Raw genomic sequence first — 18,013 nt, forward strand, 5'->3', positions numbered from 1 at the left:
AACTTTACTAAAGCTGACTGGTAGGAATTCATCACATTATGCAATAAAATAGACACACATAACATACACAATGCTGATATCGACATCTTCAATACAAACCTCAGCAACACACTATACAACATAGCCATTAAATGCATTCCCACTACCAAAACAAATCCCACACATAACACAGTACCATGGTGGAGCCCTAAAATAATACAATCTAGAAAACTTAGGAAAAAAGCTCTTAATAAGGCAAAACATGATAAAACTAAACTCCATTTGGCGCATAAACAAAGAAATCTTACCAAAGAACTAATCAGGGCAGCCAAAAGAAACCATTGGCAAACTTTTACATCAACCTTGAGGATGGGCAATCAAAATTCAAAAATTCTGTCGAAAAAACTTAAAGCAATAAAAGGCAATGCCAAATCTTTCAACTCGCCCAACTTCCCCTTACTTAAATAGACAAAGAAAAGGCTAATGCCATGGCTGCCCATCTCTCGGGCGTCAGCAGCTCCGCCAACCACTCCAAACACATACAAGACACTATAAACACTCAACCTGCATTTCATAACAGATCGCCACTCTCACATCTTGCCATAAACAAACTCATTAACATCCACGAACTCCAAAACGCATTAAAAAACAAAAACACAGCCCCAGCCACTGGATTAGACAATATAAGTTATAAAATTCTTAATCATGTCCCCATCAAAATTCAAAAATTAATACTTCAACTATACAATCAAATTTGGACTTCTGGCTACCTCCCCAACACATGGAAAAATGCATTAGTGGTGCCAATTCTAAAACCAGGGAAATCCCCAAATGACCCAGATTCTTATCGCCCCATCTCTCTCACATCTCACCTATGTAAAATTATGGAAACAATAATAAACAACAGACTAAAGCATAAAATACAAAACAATAGCCTTATAAATGAGGACCAGAGCGGCTTTACAGTAAACAGACAGACCCTAGACCACATTTTAAATTTAGAACATGATGTTAAGACAGCCCAAGCACAAAAACAATACACTGTGGCCATTTTTATAGACTTCTCTAAAGCGTTTGATATGGTTTGGCAACAAGGCCTAATTCAAAAATTACTAGATAAAGCCATTGATGGAAGAATTTTAAATTTCATTCACTCTTTCCTAAATAACAGAAATATAACAGTAAAGTCAAACAACACTATCAGACCACCACATTCTTGAAAACGGCACCCCCCAGGGAAGTATCCTGTCCCCCACACTATTTAACCTAATGATTGATGACATATTCCCATCTACCCCAAAAAATACTACTACAGCAAAATTCGCTGATGATATTTCATTTTGGACGTCATCAACATCTATAAAACAAATTGAAAAAAGAATCAAACCAATTCTTTCGAAACTAGAAAACTGGGCTTCCCAATGGGGGTTCAAAATTAACACCAAAAAACCCATCGGCATTGTTTTCAAAAAATCCTTTATGCCAAATTTAACTTCCAAACTCACATTTTATAAAGAAAATATTAAATTCCAAAAGAAGCAAAATGTCTAGGAGTCACATTTGACCAACACCTTACATGGGCTCCCCATATCAATAACGTGGTCAACTCCTGTCAAAAAGATATCAATCTCATGAGAGCCATCAGCGGCTCTCACTGGGGAGCTGACAAACAAACACTTTTAAACATATACAAAACTCTTATCCAAGCTAAAATAGATTATGCCGCTCCGGTTCTTCACTCTTTATCAGATAAACTGGAAAAAAAGCTAAACTCAGTACAATATAAAGCCCTTAAGATAGCCCTGGGGACTAGAAATGGCACCTCCCTTAATACCCTACAAATCATCACAGGCATTACATCAATTCAACTCAAACGCCATCAATCTATATTTAGTTACTGGGCTGGGGCACAACAAAACCCAATCTACAAAGAAATACTCCATAAATACAAAAATTCAAGACCAGCTACCCTAAAAAAGTTCAAAAACAAGACAAACATAGCCCCCTTCATAACACACCTGCAAAATATTATCAAAACATACAACCTACAACATATAACTCACTCACCCCCAGACAACTCATACATTCTTGACCTCCCCCCCCTCGAAACAGACACATCCCTAACCAAAATACTCAGCAAGCAAAACAAACTCACAAACATAGAAAAAGGAACAATATCACTTAACTATATAAAGGACAACTGGCCGGAACATACACACATCTATACAGATGCATCATATAACAACAACAACCAAAAAAACAGGGCTGGGTATCCATATAACACAGCCCACACAAAGCACAAAGAAATACCAATATGTAAACTACTCACACACAAACACAGCAGAGCTACTAGCCATTCTCCAAGCTTATCACCATGCTGAAACATCAAACCATAACAAAATCATCATTATTTCTGACTCATTAAACTCAATAAAACAAATAGCTGACAACTTCTCCAAATCCAGACCCGACTTAATCAAACAAATAATAAATACCCACATAAAACTCAAAACAGCAAATAAAACAATAACACTAGTATGGATACCCAGCCATACAGGCATACCAGGCAACGAAATAGCAGACCAAACAGCAAAAATAGCTACAACTGACCAAATACCCACTCTACAATTTCATACAAGTAAAACCGAAACAAAAACACTAATAAAACACAACATAAGACAACAAAACTTCAACAATAACATCCAAAAATGTAAGTCTCAATGGATCAAAACACTGTTCATCAAACCAACAACTAAATGCAAAAACTATACAAACTCCATCCTGGCAGACAGAATTATAAACAGAATACAAAGCAACCAAACTAACTTAAATGCAACACTATACAAACAAAACAGACATACAAGCCCAAACTGCATTCACTGCAATACCATAGAAGACATAACACACATATTCACCACCTGCAGCAAATATAAACAACAACAGTTAACACTATACAACTCTCTCCCGCCCAAATACAAAAACAATATTTTTTTTTGTAATACTTTTTTTATTCAGGGTTCAGGATACATTGTACATGATATAATGCATATTAATACATTGACTGTTTGCACATCATTTGTAATGTGAGATAGATATTACTAGCGATAATAAATGATTTAATGCATAATATATGGGTCATTCTCTAAAAAAGAAACATTTCCTGTCCAAATGAATTTTCTTGAAAACAACTCATAATTCTGTTTTCAGATTACTTGACAATGAAGATATTTATCAGATTTATGCAATATTCTGATCAAATTACTGCTATAACCTTATGTTAGCCAGAACAATACCTTTAATGTGCAGAAATGTGCAGAAACTTGTTGTCCACAAATAAAAAATCAAACTTTCTCAAATTATCTTAAGTCTCTGGGAACAAATACTTCCCAAAGCCCTGGTGATTTATGTAGCATGACATCATGAAAGGCAGATAACAGCAGAAAAGCTGATGATTTTCCACTTGGAATCATTATTTTTGGAAACAGTAATCGTGTCCAGAGTAATCGTGTCTGTCCTGTCACCAGGTAGTACAAGTACAAATAATAATTGCTCCTTTGGTAAGCCAGAAGGCTAAGGTCTTTGCAGGTCTCTTCCTTTCCAGTACTATCATGGCACCATATGCTCAAGCAATTTATATTGGTGCAGTGTCTTCAAAATAACTGGTAAATGTTGTCTTTTGATGTGTACTTTTTGTAGGTGTCTGTGCTGTAACCATGCATTTTGGGTTCCGGAATCAAATATAATGAGCATATTTGACTGTCAGAATGGAACTCAACCAGTGTGCTTTTTTTAGTGCAAGAGAGAAGTCATTGTCCTAAGCTGGCATTATGTCATAGTTTGTCTCTCCTGTCACTGTCTCTGCTGTCACCTTAAAAAAAGTGACAGGACAGACATATTTAGGCGACAGCACAGACATATAGTGTTCAATAAATGTTTCAACATATATATATTAAAAGACAAAGAAAACAGGAATGGTAATGTATTTTGTATGTTTGTTTGTTGCATGAAAATCTGAAGATTATCAACATTTGGGTCAATAAATACTGATTACACTGCACAGTAGATCTTTGGTAACAGCACAGACTTTTAATAGTTACAGCACAGACACATTTCAGTGACAGAAAAGACATTTTAGGATTTTTTTATCATGTTGACACAAATAATGAACAATTATTCATTTACTCGCATTACTGTTGTACATGATTAAGAAATGTAACATATTTAGCAAATTTAAATGAAAGTAATGTTACATGATCACTTCAAACACTGTGTCTATGAGTGACTGTGACAGCACAGACACTTAACAGTAACAGCACAGACATTTAGTGTTTAATAGAGATTTTGAGAAAGTTTTGTTCAATGTTTCAGTGTCTTTAAAACTCTATCTCTTAGGCTTTTGTTAGTTACCGGAAAAATTGAATTTCCATTAACATTTGGGTCAATAAACACTGATTACACTGCACAGTAGAACTTTGGTAACAGCACAGACATTTAATAGTAACAGCACAGACACTTTTCAGTGACAGCAAAGACATTTGATTTATTTACCAAGTTGACACAAATAATGAACAATTATTCAATTTGCTCGCCCTACTGTTGTACATAATTAAGAAATGTAACATATTTAGCAACATTAAATGAAAGTAATTTTACATGATCACTTCAAACACCATGCCTATGCGTGAGGGAAAGAGAGAAGTGGAGGTGTGTGCTGGCAGAATGGAGTGTATGAGTGGGGGAAAGAGTGAAGTGGAGGTGTGTGCTGACAGAATGGAGTGTATGAGTGGGGGAAAGAGAGAAGTGGAGGTGTGTGCTGACAGAATGGAGTGTATGAGTGGGGGAAAGAGAGAAGTGGAGGTGTGTGCTGACAGAATGGAGTGTATGAGTAGGGGAAAGAGAGAAGTGGAGGTGTGTGCTGACAGAATGGAGTGTATGAGTGGGGGAAAGAGAGAAGTGGAGGTGTGTGTTGACAGAATGGAGTGTATGAGTGGGGGAAAGAGAGAAGTGGAGGTGTGTGCTGACAGAATGGAGTGTATGAGTGGGGGAAAGAGAGAAGTGGAGGTGTGTGCTGACAGAATGGAGAGTCTGAGTGGGGGAAAGAGAGAAGTGGAGGTGTGTGCTGACAGAATGGAGTGTATGAGTGGGGGAAAGAGAGAAGTGGAGGTGTGTGCTGACAGAATGGAGTGTATGAGTGGGGGAAAGAGAGAAGTGGAGGTGTGTGTTGACAGAATGGAGTGTATGAGTCGGGGAAAGGGAGAAGTGGAGGTGTGTGCTGACAGAATGGAGTGTATGAGTGGGGGAAAGAGAGAAGTGGAGGTGTGTGTTGACAGAATGGAGTGTATGAGTCGGGGAAAGGGAGAAGTGGAGGTGTGTGCTGACAGAATGGAGTGTATGAGTGGGGGAAAGAGAGAAGTGGAGGTGTGTGTTGACAGAATGGAGTGTATGAGTCGGGGAAAGGGAGAAGTGGAGGTGTGTGTTGACAGAATGGAGTGTATGAGTCGGGGAAAGGGAGAAGTGGAGGTGTGTGCTGACAGAATGGAGTGTATGAGTGGGGGAAAGAGAGAAGTGGAGGTGTGTGTTGACAGAATGGAGTGTATGAGTCGGGGAAAGGGAGAAGTGGAGGTGTGTGCTGACAGAATGGAGTGTATGAGTGGGAGAAAGAGAGAAGTGGAGGTGTGTGTTGACAGAATGGAGTGTATGAGTCGGGGAAAGGGAGAAGTGGAGGTGTGTGCTGACAGAATGGAGTGTATGAGTCGGGGAATGAGAGAAGTGGAGGTGTGTGCTGACAGAATGGAGTGTATGAGTCAGGGAAAGAGAGAAGTGGAGGTGTGTGCTGACAGAATGGAGTGTATGAGTGGGGGAATGAGAGAAGTGGAGGTGTGTGCTGACAGAATGGAGAGTATGAGTCGGGGAATGAGAGAAGTGGAGGTGTGTGCTGACAGAATGGAGTGTATGAGTGGGGGAAAGAGAGAAGTGGAGGTGTGTGCTGACAGAATGGAGTGTATGAGTGGGGGAAAGAGAGAAGTGGAGGTGTGTGCTGACAGAATGGAGTGTATGAGTGGGGGAAAGGGAGAAGTGGAGGTGTGTGCTGACAGAATGGAGTGTATGAGTGGGGGAAAGAGAGAAGTGGAGGTGTGTGCTGACAGAATGGAGAGTCTGAATGATGATGAAATTCACCAAAAGACAAGTAAGGAAATGGTACAAAGTTCAGATGATGATAAGATGGAAAGACAAAAGGAATTACACCAGCCAGTTGATACAAATGAATGCCCGGGGAAATTTGTTGTCATTGTGTATAACATATCATATCCTGGTTATGTTGAAGATATAGAGCTAGGTGAGGTTTTTGTGGAATATATGCATAACGCGGGAAAGCACGGGAATGCAAATTGTTTCTTCTGGCCACGCAAACTTAAAGACAAATGCTGATACCAATTTTAGGACATAGTTAGCTTTGTACCAGAGCCTTCCAAAATATCACTGTCCTCTGACTATTGTGTTGAGTCTTCTTTGTGGGAAGATATGTTGGAAACAATTCATGGCAAACAATAACCTGTGTTTATATGTGCACATGAATGAGGTCAAGAATGATTTACTGAATGTTATCATATAATGCTATCATTTGGTAAAAGTGCAAATATGTTATCAGACTTTGTCTGTGCTGTTACTGTTGAAGTTTTGAAAGTTGACTATTCTCGTTTCATTACAGGTTTATGCTTGGAATAAGCAACAATAACCTCAAAAAGTGCCATTAAGGTTGTTGGTAGAGTTTCTGATCAAGTTCTATTTTTGAGATGAGCAATTCCACATAATATTGGTTTATGAATTTTTGCTTGTCTGTGCTGTTACCAAACCTCACATTTTTATCTAATTAATGTCACATACAAAATACACCTAACACTTTGATATGCACATTCATTGAGTTTCCGTTTTTTTTACTACCTTTACTTCTGAAACACAGAACACAGATATAGTTATTATAGTTTTGGCAATTACAAAATATTTTGTCTTTCCTGTTACCATGTTGTCTGTCCTGTTACCGTGAATGTCTTTCCTGTCACCAGGTTTCTGCCATCTCAAAAGTTATAATTGGTTCAACTCTGCTGACAAAAATATATATAATTCATAAAATGAGTGTAATAACTATTATTACCTTATAGAATTATGGTAGTTCCATTTCAGTGTAAGAAGTAGACAAGTTTATCGTACATCTTTTTGCAAATAATTCCATTGTATGCATATATTTACAGTCTAATAGTATAGTAAAGCCAATAAATGAAATTTTAAAGCTTTTGACATTTGAACTATGCCAAAATGCAACAACCATATCATAAATTTAATTCATTTTAGATTTATGTTTGGTGACAAAAACTGAATTTTATGCACGGTAACAGCACAGACATTTGGTACAGAGATGCCAGAAACAGTTTTCTGCAAAAAGGAAAATAAGACATATTAAGCCTGCATATTTTAGACTTGTATTCAGTAATTGTTATGTTGTTTATCTGCTCAACAAAAACATTTCAAAAATGAATTCTGATTTGTTGATTTTTCATAGGCCAAAATGTTACTTTTTTAGAGAATGACCCATATATGTATCACATGATGGAGTCCCCTTTTTTTTTATCATAAAAACAACAGCCATTCACACTTCTCATACAAACACCATTTACACGCTTTCACACAAGGACGCCACAAGCACTCTCATACACACATACACATGCATTATATTCTCAAAGAGAGATCTCAAATCTCAAGTCAGTGGTTCCAATTGAATGATACGAAAATGTAGACACTAACACATGGGCATACCATAATATAGGCATGAACACATACATATATATACACACACATACATACACATGAACACATACATATACATATCCTAAAATTCAAAAAGGTTATGGTACATCATCCAGTCTTTGTTAAATTCCAAACCTCTGTTTGTGGACAAAAAACGTCTTTTCTCTATCTTATAGCGAAGTTTGAGTTCATTCTTTAAAAACTGTATATTCAGTAGTATATTTTGAACTCTACATCTGTAGATAAAGTATTTTGTGAACAGGATGATAAAATCAAACACTTTATCAGTAATAAGATTTTTTTTAAAGCCAAAAATAATAAATTCTGCTGAAAGATTTAGATTATGAATGTGTCCACATTTGTCATTTATCCAGCTCATAAACTGTTTCCAAAAATTCTGTACAATATCACACTCCCACAAGAGATGGACGATCGTCTCTCTTTCATCACTGCAAAAAGTACATCGATCACTGTCAACATTCTTGATATAAAATAGAAAAGAGTTGGTTGTAAGTATCCTATGAGTTATCCTGAACTGAAACCACCGAAGCTTTGTATCTTTGGTTATTTTGAAAGGTTTTATAAAAATGGATTTCCAGTTTAATTCACCAAAATTAAATTCCCATTTCTGTCTGGCTTTCCAACTAACCAAAGGTCCCAAAAGTGTATAGTAGGCATGTTTGGAAACTTTCTTTAATGAGAAAAGTTTAGTCAATAATAAACTGTAATCTAAAGGTCTAATGGTGTTCTCCATTTTTATGTTTGCCTTCTTAATATAGTTTGAAACTGCAGAAACTATACTATTAAACTGCATGATTGGCAGTGTGAACTCATGTTTTCTACAAAAGTCATTGTATGACAAAAAACAACCATTTATATCTAATATATCGCAAATTCTATACACTCTTGCATCAACCCACTGTTTCCAAAAAACAGTTTGTTTGTCAATCTTGATATCTGGATTATAAAATAGAGGTTCGCTTACCAGTGCATCAAAGGTGTCAATTGTAGCCTTATTAGAGAGTTCATAAAAAGCCTCCAAACAGTCTTTCCAAAAAGGATTGAGAGTTTGATTACTCAATTTCTGGACAAAAGAGGACCCGTATTTGTGCATAGTGGATAATTTTGGATGACAAGACATCAACAACACCTTCCAGTTGGTCTGATAGTCTTCAGACAACACCTTCTTGATCCAAGAGATTTTCTGAGATTTGACATACTTAAAAACATCAACCATTCCCACACCTCCATCTGCAGAGGATTTGCATATCACTTGACGTTTAATTCTATCTGGTTTATTATTCCATAAAAATGAAAACAGTAACTTGTTCAACTCCTACATAAACTGCTCTGAAGGATTGGGCAACGATAAGAAAAAATAATTCAATTTAGAAACTAATAATGCCTTAATAACTGCTATCTTTCCTAGAGGAGTAATAATTCTTTTCATCCACTTTTTAATGATTTGTTCAATTTCATAAAGTTTCCTTCTATAATTCAAATCTTCAATTAAATCAAGATCTGTGGAGAAAACAATTCCCAAAACTCTAAAGGTTGCTGGATTCCATTTAATATTCAATTCAGGTATATACCTTACATCACTATTCTTTCTACTCCCTATCCAAATAACTTCGGACTTATCATAATTTATTTTTAAACCTGAAATATTAGCAAACTGTTATGAAGTATGAATTGTTTCTTCGAATGAGGTTCTGCTTCCATCCAAAATGAATTCAGTATCATCAGCATACTGTTCTATGATATTTTCTTTACCATTAATACATAATCCTTTGATATTTTTATTTTTCTTAACTAATATGGCCAGTATCTCGGCACATAAAAGAAAAATATAGGGACTGAGGGGGTCCCCTTGACGACATCCCCTCTGTATATCAAACCAGGCGGATGTTCTTCCATTCACAGTTACACATGACTGTATGTTGGTGTACAAGACATTTATCCATTTTCTGATGTTACTTCCAAACCCCCAAAAAGAAAGACATTTTTGTATAAAGGACCATGCAACAGAGTCAAAAGCCTTTTCGAAATCAACTAATAAAAGCATCCCTGGAATCTTATGTTTTTCAGTATAAAATAAAATGTCATATAATAACCTGGTATTATCACCAATGTATCTATTAGCCATGAAACCAGTTTGTTCAGAATGAATCAAATTTGGAAGAACAGTTTTTATTCTTTCTGCAATACATGAAGAAACCATGATGAAACATTAAGAAGCGAGATTGGTCTCCAATTTTTTCGGAATTTTTTCGGTTTGTTCTCTTTTGGTAGGCAGATAATAATTCCTTGTTTTTGAGTTACAGATAACTCCCCCTTATTAAAGCCTAAATTGATGGATCTGAGCAAAAAATACCCAATGTCTTTCCAGAAGAATTTTAAAAACTCTGCAGAAAAACCATCCAATCCTGGACTTTTGTTATTTTTCATGGATTTCAAAGACTTCAGTAGCTCTTCGTAGGTCAGAGGATTTTCCAAGGTATCGGACATAGTCTTGTCTAGAGTAGGAATATCAATATCACCTTCGTTTAGTAATCTTTCTAAGTCAAAATTAACAATATCATTTTCCTGTGAATTATATAAATTTTGATAAAACATCTGTGTTTCTTTTAGAATTTCCTTATGATCTATCAAGATTTCACCATTAGGTCTCTCAATTTGGATCATTGTCTTACTGACAAAATTCCTGTTTTCAAGGCCACAAAAATATTTCGAAATTTTCTCTCCCTCTTCTATCCATTTAAATCTGGATCTTATGTAAACACCTTCCATTTTAATTCTTCTTAGTTCTTCTAGTTCTTTTCTTTTTTGCTCCAAAAGACAGTGGTCAATGTCAATGTTATGTTCTATGTTTTCAATAGTTTCTGTCAACTCCTTTTCCTTCTTAAGTCTCTCTTTCTTTTTAAATGTAGCATAAGATATTGTTTTCCCTCTAATTTCCATCAGTAATACTTCTAAAAATAATTGATCATCAATGAGTAACTGTATATCAGAGTTTGGCAACTTATCAAGATTTTGCTTGTCATAAACTGGAACTGCATACTGCTTTTTAACATCTGATATTACTGAGTGTACTACATTTATGTATGCCGGATCACTCAGCAGAGAATTATTAAATTTCCAATAAGTGTTGGTAGCTTTTTGCTGACCCAACTGAAAGCATAAATCTATCAGTGAATGGTCTGTCCTATAGCCAGCATTAATCTTAACTCTACAAACTGACAAGTACAAATTTTCAGAAATAAGAAAAAAGTCTAATCTGGCTTGTTTTACAGGTTTCTTCCTTCTCCATGTGAACTGTTTAACGTCTGGGTTTTCTTCACGCCACACATCAATGAGCTCCAACTCCCCCATTAATTCTAATACTTGCTGTCTTGCTAGAGGGTTATTTACATGTGCATAACTATGAGTATCGTCTGAAGGATTTAGCACTAAATTCCAATCCCCAACTATCACTACCGATTTATTGTTAAATGATTTGATTTTATTAAGAAGTAGCTTATAAAACTCTGGATCATCAATATTGGGTCCATACAAGTTAGCTATTGTCATCCTTACACCTTCAACTGTCATATCTAGCACCAACAAATTCCCTTTCATGTCCTTGAACACATTATGTATCTTGTAATCAAAATTATTGTTGATCATAATAGCTACTCCCCTAGAGTTTCCGCTGAAGGAATTAAATATACAGTCAAATCCCCATTCTGCTCGAATAAATTTCTCACAGTTCTCCACAAAATGAGTGTCTTGTAGCATATAGAGAGCATGTTGTCTAGATTTGAGAAAATCAAAACATCTTTTCTTTTCTTAGATTCATTAAGGTCCCAACAATTCATAGAATCAATACTGAAGTTTCCATACATTATCATGATACTAATACACACAAATGGTCTGACTTAAAAATGCACTCTGATCCAGTAATGAAATAATTCCTGTATGGAATGGATACATATGGAATAATGCAATGCAAAAAGGAAATACAATGTTGCACAAAAAGTTTTCAAATACTGGAACGGCAGTTTTCATTGGGATGCCTTCAAATACCCTTAGATCTAATACACAATAATTCTGCATCATAAACACATTCACACAACATCCGTCAGACAAGACAAATAAAACAACAAACACGAAATAATACTTCAGGTATGGTATCTCTCCTCCAAAGATCATGACACTACGACCGCCACGCTACCAGTTGCAAACTCAACACATCCTAATAAACTGAAGACGACCTCTCATTGAGAATAAAGAGACACAAATACTCACTGGGAAGAAAATGACAACAAACCTAAAACAGTAAACAAAGTGAAAAGTTAACGTGTCACATGTTTGTGTCACGTGATTTAAACTGAACCCTCCAATATATTGCTCGTGGAAAGGTATTTAAGTTCAAACGACTGCTGTTATTATGCAAGTCAGCATGTTGCAATCAATTAACAGAACATCATACATTTACTGCCCCTAATATAAACACATCTGTCTTCTTTACAGTCACGAAAAGTGTCGTAAACAAATACAGATAAACAGCTGCTAGAGGTAACATATGTCACATGATAGGTCACGTGGACATTCAACATCATTCCCCACGTGGTGGCGATGCTACACACACATATTTATCCAAGACAGTATATATTTTGCATAGAAAATTACATATTTTCTAAAAATATCAGTAACATATAAATCTTATGTCTGATATGTTGGTAGGTCTTGGTGTTTTGTGTAGATGTCACATGACCAAACAGTTACGTAGTGCAGCACCGTGGTTAAAACCACAAAGATCTTAGACTTATAGTAATTAGGCTATTATATATGACAAACAGTAAAAAAGCATTTTTGCCAAATAATGACGACTGACCTGTCAAAGGGCGTACAGAAGCGAGCTTTGGTCCAAAAACCTTACAAATCCGTCCAAATGAATACTTTATCAAATCCAGCCGACAACACACCATGTCGAATATACACCACGAACAAAAGGTACTTTGAGCTAAAATCCAGAATGAACTCCAGAACGACAAGGTTGACAGCTCCGTTTCTGCTTTCAGGATATATATAGATATAATCCTTGGAATGTTAAACGTTTATATTTTAATAAACACATCTGGGAATCACTCGATCCTGTAGGCTCAATATATAGAAAACACAAATTGGTTTGTCTTTTATACTACACACTATAACCGTTGTTACACGTTCGCACATTCAGTCGAAAACGGGGGTTTCATTCAAATCCAGTGTTTTCCAGGCCATCTGAGTTGATTTTCGATACTGTAATGACACACTTGTCCCTCTCTCCAGTACTCCGGTCTGGTATCGGTGCTCCTTGCGAAGCGGGTAAGCTTTAGCTTCAAGTTTAGCCCTGCGCTGCTTTAATTCTGGAGGTAAATCCGTTCTGAAGACTAATTTTTCCTTCGTCAAATCTTTCAGGAACTTGAAACGTGTCTGCATGACAAGGTCTCTATCTTGTTGACAAACGAATTTGATAATAACCGGGTCTGGGCTCTGTATCTTTTTGTGCTGAGCGGGCAAACGATGAATATTCACAAATTTCATATTCCTCACAGTTTCAGAATCTATTTGTAGTATCCGCACAAAAATATCCTTCGCAGCATCTGTAAGGTCTTCTGTGGAATCAGGCATTCCATATATGAGCATATTAGCTTTTCGTGAGTATATCTCTGACAACAGGACTTTCCGTTTCATGTTTTCAAGTTCTTTCGCCATGTCGTCTATCAGTGCCGTTTTCGTCTCGCACGTGTTGATTCGCTCCGAATTGAATTCCACACTTTTCTCGAGGTCAACCACCCTTGCAGTTATTCCATCGATTTTAGCACATATTTCCACTGTTTGTCTACCAATCACCTCAGTTATGAAGGCACGCATGTCCTCGTCAGCCCCAGAATCTTGCGCAAATTCTCGCGCCGTGGAACTTTCAAGCTCGACCTCGTGTGACGCCATGTTGCTATTCTTGGTGTTGGTAGGTGGGGAAGTTTTCTTCACATTTCCGCTCGAAGAATCTTCGATATACCTATCCATCGTGGTGTTGTTTGATGCTTTGGTTGAACTACCACCCCATGGAGGGTTTTTACGGGATGCTGACGACATTTTTTGATTGAGATGGATGGGATTGGTAGCAGAGGCCTATCTTTCACGTCACATCTGCTCGCGCGCCATACCGGAAGTCACAAAAACAATATTACAATGCTATTTAAACCCAACAACCCACCAGCCACCTACCTACAAATAGCCACCTTTCTCAAAGACACAAATTTACTAGAATAAAATTAGACCCTCCCAAACAAAATCAGCAAGTAACTCTTACATTTACAGCAAAACTCTAGATTCGGATCGAGATCGAAATTCTCAGCGCGGACTGTCTTCTACGACGTCCGCGCCTCAAAATTCTATAGCGGATTGTCTACAATGACGTCCGCGCCCCAAACTCGCAGCGCGGATTGTCTACTCCGACGTCGGCGCCACAAACCTACATATCCATCCATAGCAACAATATAGCCGTTTTTCCAGCCACCCACCCATAGCCAACAATAACAAGCCCACTGCCAATCACACCGACACACAGCCTTGCCCCCACCACCACCCCCCACGCTAGGCCCCTGTTTTTAACTTAGGTTTCTTACTCATATCCATTACCCTTTCCCCTTTTATAAATTATTTTCACTTATTATTAGTAGCTACACATCAGCTTAACTGATTTCTTCTGTCACTCTACCTATCCTAGTTATTACACCCCAATAGAACTTGGTTAATGTAGAACTTTTTATCCCTCCTCGGCTCTCTACTGCCACTAAAACCTCAACCTCTCTTCTCATTACTTTATCCCCCTTCACTTACAGTTTTTTGGGCTAGACGTTTATTATTATTCCCACTATTTTATACTTTCTAAAAACCGTCTGCCCCAAGTGCGAAATAGCCAGAGGTTGAAGCGCTGGTAAAATCTCCAAAAATCTATCTATCATTGTATGTGATATACGGCTCCAGCTGGGTCTTCTTTCATCGATGTAGGGGGCTTGCCATTGGCGCTGAGGATGTTCTGGATTGTCCTGCCTCTCTGGAATACTGTATCAATATTGGCGTGGTGTTTGAGCAGTCTGCGGATCTGGTGGCTGGCTGTTCCTATGTAGGGAAGACTGATGACAAACGGGGCTGTCTGTTGTCGTGGAGGCCGCTCTCTAGGGCTGAGGATGCTGTTGATTGTTTGTTCAACTAGGCTGGTAGGGTAATTGTTGAAGTTAGTGAATACATGGCGGAGGTGGTTGAGTTCAGTTTTTAGCTGTCGTGGCGTAGAACAGATGTTGACAGCACGTTGGGCTAAGGTGGCGATGATTCCTCTCTTGATTTGTGGTGGGTGGTTAGAGGAATTGTGCAGATACTGATCCGTATGGGTGGGTTTACGGTAGACACTGGTTTGTAGTTTGTTATCGGGATCTTTCTGTACTCTTACATCTAGGAATGGTAGTTGTCTCTCAGCTTCTTCTTCCATAGTGAACTGCATCCTGGGGTGTTGGGCATTCAGGTGGTTGAGGAGGGTCTTGGGGTCATGGTCAGGTTGGAGAATGACAAAAGTGTCGTCGACTTTCCTAAACCAGCAGAGGGGGGTGATAGGTGATGTATGGAGGGCGGTTTCTTCTAGGTCCGTCATGTAGATTTCTGAGATGATGGGAGACAGCGGGGATCCCATGGGAAGTCCATGTGTCTGTTGGTAGATCTTGTCTTGCCAGGTGAAGTAGGTGGAGGTAATGCAAGAGGTTATAAGTTTGATGATGCTGTCTATAGATAGATGGGTGTCAAGGTCCGGGTATACTGCTTCAATTCTTCTTCTGAGGATGGATAGGGCTTCGTCTCTGGGTACATTTGTGAAGAGAGGGGGATACGTGATCGGACCTTTCACCAAGTCACCTTACCCCATCTATAGAGTCAGTCCCCTAGGTTTAGCTGAAGGCAAGTACAGCCGCAAGAAAAGACTAATTTTGGACCTATCAGCCCCACACGACAAGCCAGACATCCCAAGTGTAAATGAACTAATTGACAAAGACTTGTGTTCCCTGTCCTATGTGACCATTGACAACGCTATATCGCTTATTCTGGAAGAAGGACCTGGGGCCTTGATGTGCAAGGTTGACATTTCCGACGCCTTTAAACAGGTACCCATTGAACCCAAGTTCTGGCCGTTCTTTGGATTCAAGTGGGAAGAAGAGTTCTATTTTTATACACGTTTGGCATTCGGATGCAGATCAAGCCCAAAACTTTTTGACTCCCTCTCAGAAGCAGTATGCTGGATTCTGCATAACAATTATGACGTCAAACATATTCTCCACCTCCTTGACGACTTCCTCACCATCAATGCGCCAACTGCCGATGCCCAAAAAATCATGAACACTTTATGCGAACTCTTTAGGCTATTCCAAATACCATTAGCTGAACATAAGTCAGCAGGTCCCGTTCCAGTCATCAAATATCTGGGAATCGTCCTCGACTCGCTCTCAGTGACTGCTAAGCTACCACGAGACAAGTTGTCCAGAATTTCAGCAATGGTCAACGAGTTTTCTCGACGGAAAAAGTGTACCAAACGGGAACTGTTGGCGACGTCGGCGCCACAAACCTACATATCCATCCATAGCAACAATATAGCCGTTTTTCCAGCCACCCACCCATAGCCAACAATAACAAGCCCACTGCCAATCACACCGACACACAGCCTTGCCCCCACCACCACCACCCACAAGTCATCTGGATTTGAATACCCATCTGAATACCCTGTGGTCCGCCGCCATTACCCCTCGCACCAGACACACTTACGCCACAGGGGTGCAGTGCTACATCAAGTTCATGATCCGTGTGTACCTGTCTCCAATGGAAGCCGACACTCTGCCCCCAGTGCAAGAGACGTATCTCCAGTACTTTCTGGCCCACTGTTTCGGGGTCCTTAAGCTTGCCTATACAACAGTGAAAACATACCTGGCGGGTCTTAGGTATACGTACTTGCAAGCCGGATTACATACTGTGTTTGATTCCCCAGCCTCTGGTGCCTTCGCCCGTATCCAGACTCTGATGAGAGGATAAAAGAAGTTACAATCTCCCGCCAAGAGTAAGAGGCTTCCCATAACGTATGACATTCTCTGTCAGATCTTCACTCTCCTAAGACAGGGCGTGCTAGGACCTTACAATGACTTGAATATGGAGACTATGTGCACCATTGCCTTCTTTGGATTTTTACGCTGTGGTGAGTTTACCTGCTCATCCAGTTTCGACGTCGAGGCCAACATCTGCGTAGAAGACATCACATTCGACTCAAGGTGCATCTTGCGACTCGAAGTGTCTAAGACTGACCCCTTTCGTCATTTCATTTCATTGTTCGCTACGAAGAACCTGGTGTGCCCCTTTCGCAGCCTGACACAACTCGTATGGATCAGACGACAGAGTGGGGCACGTAACACCGACCCCCTCTTTGTGGACAGCTCCTTTACAGCCATTACCAGGAATACCCTGAGATGGCTTAGCATTATATTGTGTCGCGCCGGTTTTAGTTCCAGCGGGTATTCAGGACACTCTTTCCGGATCGGCGCGGCCACGACGGCAGCTCAAGCTCGTCTAGAGGACCACCTTATCAAGACTCTAGGATGGTGGAGCTCTGACTGTTTTACTCGGTACATCCCAACCCCCAAAGCTACCTTGCGCCAAGCCCAGATCTCCCTATGTACCGTGTGACATTCATTGGCTCGACTTCGACCTGACGAGGCGCCATAGTCTGCCATGTCAGTTTGTGTATATATTTAGATGGTTGTGAAGCATTGTTCTCAACCCATGTTTAATCACAACTGTTAGTTCCGTGTGCCATCGTTCTTTGTGCCAAAGCATCTCAGGATTCTTCTGTAGTGTCCGTAGTACCCAACTTTGTAGAGCACTGTATATGGACTCCACTATGGGCTAAGTGAGGACATACAGACATTGTGCCATAAATTCCATACCCCTGCTACTGCCTCCCAGTGCTCGCTGTGATACAGACTATACGGCACGTGTACAAGGACTGATGCTATTAAACTTTGTTATAAGTCGTTACATATTATTCCTTGGGGGCACTCGGTTGCTACACATTCTCTCTTTGGGCGTCTGTAGCCCCCAACTCATAACATATACCTCTCCCTAACTTAACACCCGGGGCTTCACGACCTCCAAGGGTACATCTCCACTAATACTT

The 18,013-nt window shown here is 39.0% G+C and overlaps 2 protein-coding genes across 2 annotated transcripts; one reads left to right on the top strand and one right to left on the bottom strand.

Moving 5' to 3' along the window:
• Positions 1–14,770: 14,770 nt before the first annotated feature.
• LOC139446457 (uncharacterized) lies at positions 14,771–15,496 on the bottom strand. Its single transcript, XM_071227771.1, has one exon. It carries the CDS (start codon positions 15,494–15,496, stop codon positions 14,771–14,773), a length of 726 nt encoding a protein of 241 aa, XP_071083872.1.
• Positions 15,497–16,992: 1,496 nt separating this feature from the next.
• LOC139446458 (uncharacterized) lies at positions 16,993–17,523 on the top strand. The gene has a single exon (XM_071227772.1). The coding sequence runs from the start codon at positions 16,993–16,995 to the stop codon at positions 17,521–17,523; it is 531 nt and encodes a 176-aa protein (XP_071083873.1).
• Positions 17,524–18,013: the final 490 nt, after the last annotated feature.

The sequence above is a fragment of the Haliotis cracherodii genome, unplaced genomic scaffold (genome assembly GCF_022045235.1).
Source record: "Haliotis cracherodii isolate W230 unplaced genomic scaffold, xgHalCrac1.p SCAF_6, whole genome shotgun sequence".
In the NCBI taxonomy this organism is placed as follows: domain Eukaryota; kingdom Metazoa; phylum Mollusca; class Gastropoda; order Lepetellida; family Haliotidae; genus Haliotis; species Haliotis cracherodii.

Coding starts and splice junctions, on each gene's coding strand:
- LOC139446458 (XM_071227772.1), top strand. CDS start 16,993: ATGGAGACTATGTGCACCATTGCCTTCTTTGGATTTTTACGCTGTGGT.
- LOC139446457 (XM_071227771.1), bottom strand. CDS start 15,496: ATGGGATCCCCGCTGTCTCCCATCATCTCAGAAATCTACATGACGGAC.